This window comes from Protopterus annectens, chromosome 15.part0, assembly GCF_019279795.1.
Source record: "Protopterus annectens isolate FY-2018-M chromosome 15.part0, PAN1.0, whole genome shotgun sequence".
NCBI classification, from domain to species: domain Eukaryota; kingdom Metazoa; phylum Chordata; order Ceratodontiformes; family Protopteridae; genus Protopterus; species Protopterus annectens.
Window position 1 is genome coordinate 360,343,166 of NC_056749.1, and position 14,268 is coordinate 360,357,433.

At 36.7% G+C, this 14,268-nt stretch overlaps 1 protein-coding gene across 1 annotated transcript in view; it reads right to left on the reverse strand.

Annotated features, from left to right (window-relative positions):
• Window positions 1–14,062, reverse strand: part of LOC122789824 (trace amine-associated receptor 4-like) — a 67,952-nt gene extending 53,890 nt beyond the window's left edge. The window contains exon 1 of the mRNA XM_044057263.1: window positions 14,059–14,062. Within this exon, the coding sequence (XP_043913198.1) occupies window positions 14,059–14,062 (4 nt within the window). The remainder of the gene's footprint in view (window positions 1–14,058) is intronic.
• Between the last annotated feature and the right edge of the window lie 206 nt (window positions 14,063–14,268).

Here is a 14,268-nt window from a genome sequence, read left to right on the forward strand (position 1 = left end):
ATATATATATATATATATATATATATATATATACACATATATATATGTGTGTGTTTGTGTGTGTGTGTGGGGTATGTGTGTTTGTCTGTGTCTGTGTCTGTGTCTATTCCTGTCTAAGCTATAACTTCTTTTTTTTTCTGTTTTACTTTCTCTTACACATGCTTAGCTGTATGAATTAGTACAATGCTCTGCCAATATACCCTATCATTCAAACAGAAAAAAAGTATGAAATATATGTGGAATATTGTTTTCAAAATAAATGTAGCAACTGTGTTTAGGTATAACAAATTCACAAACACAGAAATGTAATAATTCATGGATGGTTGCATTTCCTTTTCTCTATAAATGTCTCAGATTTGATAGGTAATTTTGAAGTAAAATAACATTTCTAAGTAAAGTTTGTGCTGGTTATTCACTGGCCACACTCCCCACCCACAGCCTGCAATCTTATTAGTATGTGTTGTGGGAGATGTCAGCCATGTAGTATGTGCAGTTAGAAGTACTTTTGAGCAAACAACTGTGTTAAGCAACCGCTTTAGTTATATTTGTATGCCCTACACAGAACTGGCTTCATGTAATGTTACTGTTGCAAGTACATTTTGCAATAGTAATAAATTATAAATGTATAATTCTAATTTTAAATTCATTATTTATCAGTCCAGTCACAACTACTTCTACCTATAACCCAGTACATGATTTACTGAGTTACATGTATAGGTTATTATGCATTATTTTTAAAAAGGTGCCTGCATGATTGCAAACATGCTCATGATTTCCTATGCATTTCATAATACCATTACAAGTAATATTTTCAAGTGCACTTATCTTTTTTTGAGAAGCGCAATTATTGTTTTACTTAGTGTAGAACTCTGAACTTCTCGTCTCAACCTGGTCTGCTCACTCGGTCAGGAGGTTAACACTATGCTTCTGCAAATCATCAGCATAATGGTGATGGCACTGCTGGTTAGAGCAGATTATGCCTGTCAGGGTTGACAGGTGGTCACCCAACTCCTACTAGATATCAATAATTTGTCCAAGCAGTGTGTCTTGTGCACACCTTGTTCTTATTCTAATACAAGTCATGCAGAGGGAAGAGCATGATCATGCACTCCTTATCAGACCAGCTAGGAGTGCTGCCTTGTGCCTTCACAGGAACTGTCATCTTTTGATGAGCCAGAACAAGAATATTGTCTGGGATGTATTAAACAGGTTTAGAACTACTCCCTGTGGAGTGTCATATCATCTTAGCTAAACCCTTTCAGCTTTCATGGTCATTACAACATCTATTGAAGTTATTGGCAGGTTTGGTTTAACCAAAACTTCTTTGCCACATTTTTAAAAGCAAACCAATTATCTTTCCCATCTATGCTTCATTAAAATAGAAAAACATGATTAATAATTTTTATTGATAATGCTTATTGACAAAGGATATTTTCTTGTACACTAATACCAGTATGTATTATGTAGTATGGCAGATTTTTTTTTAATGTATTATTATTTTTGGTGGAGGAGAAATAAATGTCACTATGTGTGTGTTACCTTTAACATTGAGAAACTTATAATTTGCTTGAGGTGCAAGGGTTTGACACACAATGTTGGATGACCAAGAATTACAATTCGAATTGCTGCAAACTTGACAGATGACTTTTTTTATTTTGTTTTTTTAACTACATTCTGATTTTTACTTGTCTAGGGCCATTTACTCATTCCCATGGAAAGTTTTGGATGATTGTGGAGGGCTGTGGACTTTGCAACCATCTGCACAGCAACCATGTCACTCTAAAATGCATTCATAATCAGCAAAATGCCGAAATTTGCAGATATACCGCAAGACATATTGGCATACTAGTCTGATTAATAGAAATTAATATAAATTCACCTAATTTGCATATAGCATGTGTAAATGGCCCTAAAGGTTTGGCATTAAGTCATGCGTCACCATATTAATTCGCCAATAGCTGAGATAGGCAGCTAATGCATTACGATACAGCAGACTTGCTATAGTAAGGAAACATTTTTAAAAAGTATTATTATTTAATAAGAAACACATAAAATATTATTTCATTATTCATATAAGGGCCATTTGCAATGAACTCACATGTATGATATGCATGTTATGACAGCACTGACTCATTAGTAGTTTTTGGTAGATTTTTTTTCATTTTGACGTTGGGTTTCATGACAGCAGCAGTGCAAATTATTACTGATGACAGAATATTATCATTACTCTGGTATAATCTACTAATTGTGTATTCATGTGTATAAATGCAGTAATTTACTACACAGGTTTTGCTGTGCTAAGGGTATCAGCAGGCATGTATGACAGTGAAGAATAAAATATGGCAGTATTATCAGTACATAACCATGGCAGGGGATAGGATAAGGATGCTTTTTTGTGACAAAAGTGATTGCATTCATGACCTAAATGAACTGTAGGTAACATATTACAATTTTAGATGGCTATATTGAGATTTCTATTAATTAACAGTTACTATGGTTGCAGGATGACTCGGACAGTGTTTTCTGTAAATCATGATTACATCCAATGATTGCTGTCACTGTAACTGTGCCCTTTTTATCTTTTGTTTGTTTTTTTACATGTAGTACTGATGTAAAGTAAGGGGTCAAAACAGAGAAAGGATGACTTCAGCTATGAGGAAACTCATGTCCACATGGCAGCACTTAGGACATATGGGAAATTTATTTTTGGTGAAGGGTGCCCAGACAAGCCAAGAGGAACAAGGCCTAGAGTTAAGTACTTGTTGAAATTAATGCAGTGAGAGGCAGAAACTGAGCACTGATGCAGTGCAAGAAAACGGCAAATCAGGTAGTAGCACATACTAGAAACAAGGCCAGGCAGAATGCAATGTCCTGTTCCAGTACAGGAGGCCTTCAAATCTTATTCAATTAAATCCAGATGAGGAATACATTCTGTCCATCTGTGGGGATGACTATGACACAGAAGATGGTGGAACATAAATAATTAGAGGTGGTGTGGACTCTGCTCCATCTTACCAATGTCTGCAACAGCAGCAACACTTATCTGCTCATGAAAGTTGGTTTACAGATCCAGAGAACACATTTATAGAATGCTTACAAAGAAAGATTTAATTAAAGACATTGCAATTAATTATTATTAGGTGAACTTTGTACATCAGCAAAGAATGGAAATAAAGGCAGTGTGTACAGTAAGTGTCCCACTCATCCCCTTGTAAGCATAGTTTGCTATGTGTTGTTGCATTATTATTGTTAATGTTTTCATATCATTTTTTACAGGGTTTGCATCAGAAATAACCAGTTAAACTATATCAATACATTTTGATGATGTCAAAAGTAGAATGGGTGTTGCTGCTGCTGTTGATGAGGACATAGTTGTATTTATGAAGTGGAAAGCTGTCCCCAAATTTAAAGGCAGGTTTTCTCACCCCATAGAATGTTAGTAACCGCAGAAAGTGGCAAAGCAACACAAAGTCAAGCACAAGTTAACATGCTACTCATGCTTGTACAGCAGGACCACCCCTGCACCTCTACACCAGTATCTCCAAACCCTGAGTAACACTTTGAGGTTGATGGCAGGCATTTAGAGGCAACAGAGTCTACAGTGACACCTTTATAAAGGGGAGCCAGGTGCAGGAATTTCTTTCAGCTACTCCAAGAAACACTTAAAACATTAGCTGCCCAACAAGAAATGTGCCATGACATTGTTAGTGCCCAGAGTACTACCATAGAAAGTGACAACTGGAAAAGGTCTGAGTCCTCCAGGATATCCATGATTATTCCCAGCACTACTTTGAAATGGCAGAGAGGAGGGATAATGCCATGGTCACAGTGATGCATAATATGATGGCATTCCAGACATCAGTGGCCATCTCCATTTGTACTCCAGTTAGCACATACCAGAGTCAAGCTGGAGTTAGTCTTGTGAGGGGAAGAGGGTAGGGTACTGTCAGGACACATGGGAGGATCACTTGATACTACCATTGCTTCTAAGAATAGTAATGTCAGTAGCCAAAGTGTACAAGTACAACACAGTTCACACAAGCAATGTCAACGTTCATCTACAGCTACCAGAACCTCACATTTAAGGTCACAATCGTGGTCAAGCAGAAGGGTCAGTGAGAGCAGGCTCACCTGTATCAAGTATGACATGACATCAGACCAACTCACCTTAAAGTTCTCATGGTAGCCTTTCCTGCAAATCAATTGTCGCATCATTTGGCCTATCAATAGGAGATGCGTATGACTCATTTTATCTTGAACTACTGTGAGTCAGCTTCAAACACATAGCTGTCTGTTTAACTGGAATGGGGGTTTGGGGGGGTTTACAAATGTATGTATTTCATCCCTGTAAAACTAGTATGTACACCATCAATGAATGTTACACAAAAGGCGCTACCACGTGGATTTCCATTCCTAGAGGTGGAAGGTACATAAATCATCAAAATAGCAATGACAAAATTTTTCAGGAAAAATATTTCATAAGGAAATGATATATTAAAATGAATATCCTGTCATATAAACTTACACTGCTGCATGGGATATTTTATAGCATTTCATTTCATTAAGTGACAGAGGACTTTCCCTTAAAACAACATCTCTTGGTATGAACCAGTGCATTATTAGGACAAAATAACTATAGGGTCTGCTAGGTAGTGGTGGTGTTGGTGGGGAGATTACAGTGGCCGGCTTTCTTCACTAGGAAAGCATGTTAATTTCCTTTAACACAAAACTATTGCTTCCTGGAAGGAAAGACTAGCTCTTGATAGAGGTTAGCATTATGGATCTGGCTAGCATAGGCCAGGAGAACTGAGCGCTATACTGGAGGGAATATAGCATATAGAAGTACATACAGATGTTAGGTTATACTGAAAATGTTCAATATCATTAGAAATTATAACTTAAAAGGGCACAAGCAGTCGGGTATTGTATATATACCTTCATCACTGAGACGTACTAAATTGTTTCTCAGTTGATGGGGATCACATTCCACCATATTAAATGGAATCTTTCTAACTGCGGAATGCAGAATGAATAGGCTTCAGTGTGTGTGTGTGTGTGTGTGTGCGTGTGTGCGTGTGCGTGTGCGTGTGCGTGTGCGTGTGCGTGTGTGTGTGTGTGTGTGTGTGTGTGTGAGTGTGTGTGTGTGTGTGTGCGCTCGCGAGTGTGTCCACATGGGGTATCCAGCAGCCTTGAGCCAGGTAACCAAAAAAGGCAGCAGGAGAAAGTGTTTAATGATTTTCTTAATGCTATCTCCTTGGTTTTCTATATTTCTTGTGTCAGAAATAAAATTGTGAATGTTTGTTTGCACAGTATGATAAGGATTCCATTTTAAACAAATTGTTAGTGTAAAGTTTTTCTTTCTACTGTGTTGAGAAAATATCAAGTTATGCATTCAGAAGGTAATTCCAATCCACACTGTCACTTTAGGTTACCCTCCCATTGTGCACTGTTAAAGCACACACTCCTGATGATAGAAAAGTTCACTTAATACAAGAACTATTAGAATAAAAGAAAAAAGCTATGGCATGTGATTCTGTGTAGGACAATTGTGTGTAACATATTTCTGCACATGCTGTTCCTGGAACACATGTATAGTACATAATACATGCAGCAAGCTGGCATCAGATGCCAGTAACTCTGCAGACTGATTGTGCTGGATGATGATGTCATATTATATGGCCTTACTGTGACCTGAGGTAGCAGTGTAATCCCCAAGTCCTCATGAATGTTTTGCAGGCTGCATTCAGATGGGGCTTCACTGGTTTAATTTTTTCTTAAAATATAAACAGCTTTTCACTGATGATATATGCTATTAACATGTTGCCCAAGTATATCGCCCAGACTGCACTGCTATTTTTACATTATCAAACTGAGATTTACAATGTCAAAATCAGTACTATGTGGTAAAGCTTGTTATAAACTCATTCCTTTAATCATCTCAGACAAAACTTCTGGGAAAGTACTTGTAGTTTGCTTCTCTTCTGCAGTTCATTTAAAGCAGCCTGTCAAAAAAAAGTATGTTCCCTAGCATCATACAACATTCTTAATAAACAAATCTATACATAAAAACACTTACTGTCTATATGACATATCCTAAACATATTTTCTAGCTAACCACCTCACAGCCTTCCAATGATAGTAACTACATGTGTTTAAAGCAATTGTAAAGTTAGCTAGTGATCACTGATTATGAGTAATGTGTGTGTGTGTGTGTGTGTGTGTGTGTGTGTGTGTGTGTGTGTGTGTGTGTGTGTGTGTGTGTGTGTGTGTGTGTGTGTGTGTGTGTGTGTGTGTGTGTGTGTGTGAGTGATAACACCGAAATACCATAACATCAAACTTCATATGGTCAAGACCATATGATCGAATTGACAGAATGTTGAAGAACATTAAGCAACAAAAATATATGTATTTGCAGGGGACAGGCCCACCTACATCTCCCACAGTCCATGCATATTATATATACCAACTCCGAGACTGGATTACAGTGGGGAAAAGGGTAAATTACGCACTCCACACTGTATTGTGATCTCCATACATAAGCTTTGACATTCTGGCAATTCAATCATATGATCCCAGACATATGTCATTCATCGCTGTGGAACTTTGATCTTCTGATAATAAACCATATATAAATATATATACGCACATGCACACATGCACACACTTATGCCTATAGATTTATTTTCTACTGATTGGATAATAACCCTTCAGTTTGCACTTTTGTTCTAAGACTGGTATGGTATAGACACATGGGAAATCAGACTGCACAGTTCAATAATGCCCACACCATTGAATAAATTCTCTGCTTATACATGTGTGCATTAATGATGATGAACCATATTTTTTGATTCTTGTAACAAATTTCCTCTGTAATAAGCGTTTATCATTTCAGATATAGACTCCTGACTCCTTGCAATGTGTTCTTTTTCCTGTTTTTGACAAATGCTAGGAGGTTTCATGTAGATTTCCTTCTGTATTGGTGAAACTCACAACTAACCTTTGTTTTTCAGGGATGTCCTTAATTCCTGGAATAAAGTTTTTCAGTCCTTTCTAAAATGTCTAATTCTGTAACAGACCATTCTTGATTATATTACTTGAATAGTACCAGCCTTTATAGAATGGCATTTTTTTACCTTCAGAAAATATCAGTGTGAATCATTTTAGTCTATCACTGTTCTGACTGAACTGTTTTTCTGATCTCAAAGTGCTCCTGAATTGTAGCCTTTGTTTTTGGTTAAGGGATTTTGTCCCTGACCCTGAAGATAATGTGCCAAGAGCTCTGAATTTCCTGTTACTTTTGTTGTTTTAAATTCTACCTCTAATGTTAATGTGATGGCTGTTATTCTCTCTTACTGATAGGCTTCTCTTAATCTTTCCATAAATTTCTCTGGTATGTAAAATGAATGTTCTAAATGATTCTGAAAACAGTATATTGTCTATTCGACATGCCCTTAAGCTCTATGCAGCAGCGTCTGCTTTCTACTCTCTCAAGTCATGCATGCAAGTGCTTCATCTCTTAGAAAGTGCACCGACCTGGAGACTACAAAAAAAAAAAGAAAAAGAAATACACAACCAAATCAATGTTATCTTTACTTAAAAATGTACATAAACATTTACAAATGCTTCAATTTCACACCTGAAAGATTATTTAACTTCTTTGCTTTGGTGTTTTTTAATCAGTTTGTAGTCCTATATTCACCTTGTATAGGAAAAAAACACAGTTTATCTTAGAGTGGATGCTAAAAAAATCCTGGATATGAATGTAAAGTACAAATAGGAAGCATGCAGTAAAACTGATAAATCAGTTTATGCTCTTTTCTGAAATAACCTGAAATATAAAAGTAAAGCATTCTTTCACTTTGTTTCTGAAGTAGTTATTTCTAACGTTTTGTCTCTATTATCAGAGTGTATATATGTCAAACAATGTTTGCAGTATCAGTAATATCAGACTAGAAGATGACACTGAACACAATTTGCCTCAACATTAAAAAGGCTGTAAACAATTTAATAACCAGTAATCATGGAGCACCATGACTGCACTTAAAAAAGTGGCTTAATTACGCCCTGGTTCAGTGCTACTCTACAAGACCAGACACAAATAAAGCTTAAGAGGATGCTTAACAATTGATAAGCACCCCTTATGTACTGTTTATATCAAGTCTGCATTAAAACAGACAGTGCTATCGATTAAACATTAGCAGCAGGACATGAAATGGCTTTGTTTCCACACCTGTTTCTGTCTCCTGTCTGCTAATGAACACACAGCATTTTGAATTAAACTGTTTCCTTTCAAAAGGCAATCAACCACTCTCCCACTGCTTTATCGGCTTTCTCATCCATCACAGCACATTGCATTTTTTTTTGTTTTTATTTATTTTTTTTTAATCTTACTTTTCACTAACATGGAGCAGGTCAGTCTTCATATAATACAAAGAACTATGATTGTTTCTCTGATCACAAGTACATATTATGTGTCACCAACATGGATGCCAACATTCACCTCTTCAGGTTCGCTCTCAAGTTGAATTTCTTGGCACCCATGTATCAAACATATAATATATATGTTACAATAGGAGACCCAAACATACTCCTCTATGCTCCATGCTTCTTTTATCTCAGGTTATTTGGAAGCTATAAACTTGAAAGAATAGATGAAACACAATTGTTTGCTATACCTTCAAGTAGATTTCTCTAGCTGATGAATTCTTTCTAATGGTGTTTCAGTTTTGGTTACTATAAGCTTTTTAATTATATAAACTAGTTTTGGTATTTTATAGTTTTCCCAGATAAACGTTTGTCACCAAAATACATTGTGAAGTCTAAGGTGCTGTGAATATTTTTAATAGTTTACCTTCAAATGCTGCTTATAGTATAAGTTATTAACAAATATATTATTGATACATTCCAAATTTAGCACATTTTTTGTTTCAATAAGAATGATTTAAAAGTTTCAGTGCATAACAATGCACTGTGCTATCAGGGTACTGAAAAATATATTCCTAGGCTATGGGCTCTTAGCTAAAATGTATTTCAGAATCCGATTCTTTCAGACTGATCAAATAAAGCAGAAAGCTGCTATGTAATTCATTGCTTTAAGCAGATCACACAATTAACATAATTTTCTGTTTATCTACACAATATTCTGATTTTCTATGCTAATAAATTTTATCTTAGGGATTAAGAAATTATAAAAAAATATTGATGTGTTACCACCGTTGCCAGCATCTGTTTCATTTCTATGACCTGTATGCTCTTTGCAGAAATATCCACTCAACAAGCTTATAAATACCATGAAGTAATGATCTCCAGTTATATCTGTATTATTTTGCAGGTTAATCCCAATAGCATTGCATCAGTCAGTATTGAGGGACTCATGCACATTGTAAACTTGGCAAGGCAAGCCTCTAACCTGTAATAAAATTCTAATCATATAAGTTGCAAAACATCACATATGGATAGTTGACAAACTTTTCACTTGATTTGTTGTCACAATTCAATTTCTGTCTTTCATCACTTAATAACCATGAAGGTAATACACATACACATCTGTATACACACATAGGAGCATACTCACAAAAAAAGTTAATCATGGGGTTAGTACAATTTGCAAACTGTTTTTTTACTAACAATATATGGCATGTGTCTCTTGCAGATTACTGTAGCTAGAAGCTGGAATTTATAGATGAGAGCTACATACCTGCTAACACTCTAGGAGGTCACTGAAGAAAGAACTGCAGAGCTAATCTGATGTGTTAGGCAGTAGATAGTGCCTGCATACTAAACAAAGAACCACGTATAAAAAGAAGGTTTCAGTGGTAACAGGATAAGCAGTGGTAGCATTTTGTGTAGCTTAAGGAACACTACAGTGTGTCATTTGGCCAATACGACAGCCGCTGCACCTAAATCAAGCTAACATGGCCAAGTCAGTCTGTACAAGAAGAGCAGCATATATAGCAGTCAAGACAAAGACAGGTGCAGGTGTACATGGCACAGTATCAGCTCTGTTCAGCATGTAATTAGAGAGGAAATTAGGCAGATAGGAGAGAAAATAAAGGAATACTGCAAGTACAGATAAACACAGAAGGCTAACTGTATGGTTTGAAATGTGAGTAGTGGGAAGAAAGAGTAATTTATCTAGTATGGGGAAGACCAACTTAAATAATACTTACAAAAGAAGAGTATCTGAGGCAGGTACTGAGGGATGGCTGCTGATGGGATAGATGGAAAAGAACAGGTAACGGAGGTAGTCAGACAAGCATATTACACAGACACAAATAGACAGGGACTGCATGCACATGAATGGTGAGAAGGATGGTGGATGGGAACACAGACAGATGGGATGAGCAATTGTTGATGGAGAGTACTGGACACCCAATAAAGAATGGAAAATGAAACATACTCAGCCTTTGACTCTACCTTCCCTTAATGTACTAATGCTCCTTCCTCTCTGCCTTGTAAATCAATCTCTCCTTAATACTCCCTATTCATTGTTTTCATTGTATTTCTCACCGCTCTCTTCCCTAGTAAATAACCTCTTCCCCACACACGTTTACCTACCTCTCTGTCATCTTTCTTCTATCATTATCTCATTTAAAACCATGCCCCCCCTCTGCCTCACATCAAGTCCTGCTTATGTACCTCTCTTTTCTTACCACCTATCATACACATCTTCATTTTTCACATTCATCCCCAGCCTACACTTCTTCTATACTCCACAAGGAACCCACCCTGCCCTTCCTAATTTGCCCCTCTCTCTTTAACTCTTCCTTCACACCTCATCAAAATAAAACTTTTCTCTGTCTCTATCACATTCTTCAAATCTAAATACAAGCCCACTGGCTTTTACCTTTATGCAAACAAACCTTCCCTAGTTTCTAACAATTTACTATCATCAAGCGACATCCACCCCAACCCAGGCTCATCTACTCCAATCACAACAAACACCTGTCTCACTAAACATCTCTCTATCTTTGCTATTAGCATACAAACTCTACCTAATAAAGTCATAGAACTACACTCCTGGATTACCCACCAATCACCACACATCCTGGCCCTTTATGAAACTCGGCTAAAACTACATAATTCTAACACTGAAATACTACCTCCCCACTACAACATCTATCACCAAGATAGAACCACCACAAAAGGTAGAGGTGTTGCAATTATGTATTCTGGACACTTTGACCTATCCCCCGTGCCAATATCTTTGCCTAACTCTCAACCAGCTGAATTACTACTTCTAAACTGTCATATCAACCCCCATAATCCTAGATGAACATGCACCAAAATGAACTATTAGAATGAAGTCCAAGACTGGCCCTTGGCTGTCAAAAGATACTAGACAAATTATATTACTAAATGGAGAGCTACTAAATCCATTTCTGATAATCAAACCTTTAGACAATTGAGAAATATCACAAAAAGAGCTATTCTCACTGATAAAAAGAACTACAGCAAACTAACCATAATAATCCACAAAAGTTCTGGTCAAGCTTAAATAGATGCCTTCATCCTAGTCACTCTAGCACACCATCCCCACTAGGAGCTGATAATAATAGCCCCAGCAAATTGCCAATGCCTTCAACACCTTTTCTACAGACACTATACAATCCTTAGCCTGTCAACTATCCATAGACATCACTATTCTCCCTATCCCTTTACCTGACACTCTACCTACCTTCCAACTTCAACCCATCTCTACTACCTACATTCAAGAAATCATCCAAAAACGTAAGCCTTACACCCCCACTGCAGGCCAGTTACCATCAGAATATCTGCAAAGAGCTGCTAAATCAGTAGCCTACCCTATATCTATCCTTATAAATAGAACCATCAATGAAGGAAACATCCAAGACATTTGGAAAATCTCCCATATAATCCCTTTACATAAAGGTGGTAACTCTAATGATTATTCCAATTATAGGCCTATAGCTCTCTTATCACCCCTAGCTAAGGTTATGGAAAAATGCATTTATCACCAGCTAATAAACCACTTAACCCAACACAATATCTTAGTAAACTGCCAACATGGCTTCAGGCCCTACCACAGCACCACTACAGCTCTCCTTTCTTTCACCGACTCCATCAACCATCCATTATGGGAATTGGGGGAGACAAGAAACTTATGGAAGTGAATGGGGAGAAACTGAAATGGAAGAACAACAAGAATTACCCCAAGAAATAGAAGAATACCCCCCCCCTTAGGAGATCAGAGAGATTGATGCAACAAGAAAAAGTGTATTATAATTCAAAAAACTACAGGGGGAGGGGGGGGGTCTCTTCAGAATACACGTCAGGGTTGGAACTAGCTGATGGTATTACAAACAATTTAAATACCTGGACTTTCAATGGGTTCAATATATACAATTACTCCAGTGTTAGTATAGATAAAAGTTGGTTTGATTTGTTTTCAAAAGGTTTTACTTTTGTTCCTACACAACAAACTGACATCTTTAAACTTCTGATAGACATTAAGTTGTTTATTCGTAAAAAGAATTTGGAACTTTTTTTCAAAGATAAAACACCTGGGAATGATGCACAATTTCTTAAGCGAAAAAGTATATTTAATCCACCCACACACCCCCAGCTCAAGAATTTTGAATTAAAGGTGGAAAATGAAATCAGAACCCACCTGACAACAAGGTCTTTTCATTCCAATTTAACACAGGAAGAAAAGAATACCCTAAGAGCTATAAGTGACAATCACAATTTGAGAGTTATGAAACCGGATAAGGGGGGTGGGGTTGTTGTTATGGAAACAATTCAATATGAAGGCAAAATGTTAGACCTATTAAATGACTCTGACAAATATACCAGAGTGTCCATTAATGAGGTCAATATTGCATATAGAAAGATTCAGGTTTTACTTTATGATATGTTAATGCAAGGGTCTATTGATCAAAATACCTACAAGTTTTTGATAGTTGATAAACCAAAAATTCCTTGCATTTTTGGGATACCTAAAGTTCATAAGAATCCCTGTGATCCCCCCCTCAGACCAATTGTGTCAGCAGAAGGGTCAATAACAGCCCCCTTAGCAAAATTTGTTGATCACAAGATCAAACATGTTCTTGATGGGTGTGACAATATTCTAAAAGATTCCTGGGATTTGTTGAGAAGAATCAAACCCTCTTTATACACTGAAAACACTACTTTTGGGACCATGGATGTCATAGATCTCTTTGGTTGTATACCACATGATTTAGGCCTATCTTGGTTCGAAGAAAAACTTATTTTAAGTAAAAATTGACACACATTGATTTTAGAAATAATTTAACCCTGATGGAAATAATACTAAAAACAATTTTATCTATTTCCAAGGGAATACTTTAAACAAGAAAAAGGCGTTGCAAGGGGGGCACATTGCGCACCAGCATATGCTAACATTATCATGGCCTTTTGGGAAGAAAAGTTTTTATTAAATTCTCCTTGTTAAAAGATTGTTCCCTGTATACTAGGTTTTAGATGATTTGTGTTTCTTTTGGAAGGGTAGCAAGGAAAATTTTAACAATCTCCTGGCTTACTTAAATAGTACCTCTACTTTTTTAAAATTTACCAGTTACTTTGATGAGCAAGAATTGAGATATCTTGATGTCCATATAGAGAAAAAAGAAGGGAATTTTACATCAAGAATCTTCAGGAAAGAAACCTTCTCTAATTCTTATTTGCATTATACCAGTTGCCACCCCCCCACCAAAAGAAGGGGGTAGTGAAAGGACAATTGGTCAGGTCCAGTAGGATGACTTCCGACAACAATGTCTTTTTGGAAGAAACCAATTTTTTAAGGAATCTTTTTGTTCAGAGAGGGTACCCCTTGGATTTGTTTAATAGAGTGCTTGAAGAAGTTAATATCAAAGAGCAGATACTTTTGCACCTATTCTTGGCAAAGAAGAAAACTTGATTCACAACCAAGAACAAGTACACAAGTTTAAAGATAAAGAGACAGGGTTAATCACTACTTTTAGTGAACAATCCGCATATATTAGGAACATTTTTTCAAGAGAATGGTATAGTTTTCAAAGTTTTGGACCTTGAACACATCTTTGACAAAGAACTTACTCATGTTTACCGTAAAGGTAAAAGCATTAAAAATTACCTTGAGGGAGGGAAGAATGCCAACATGTGCAATAACACCAACAAACCCAAGAAAGGCTTGCATAGATGTGGGAGATGTAATTATTGTTCACATCTGAATTGTGGGGAGACCTTGTTTTTAAAAGCAAGAAATATGACATTGGGTTTGAACACATTTGCCAATTGTGATACTGA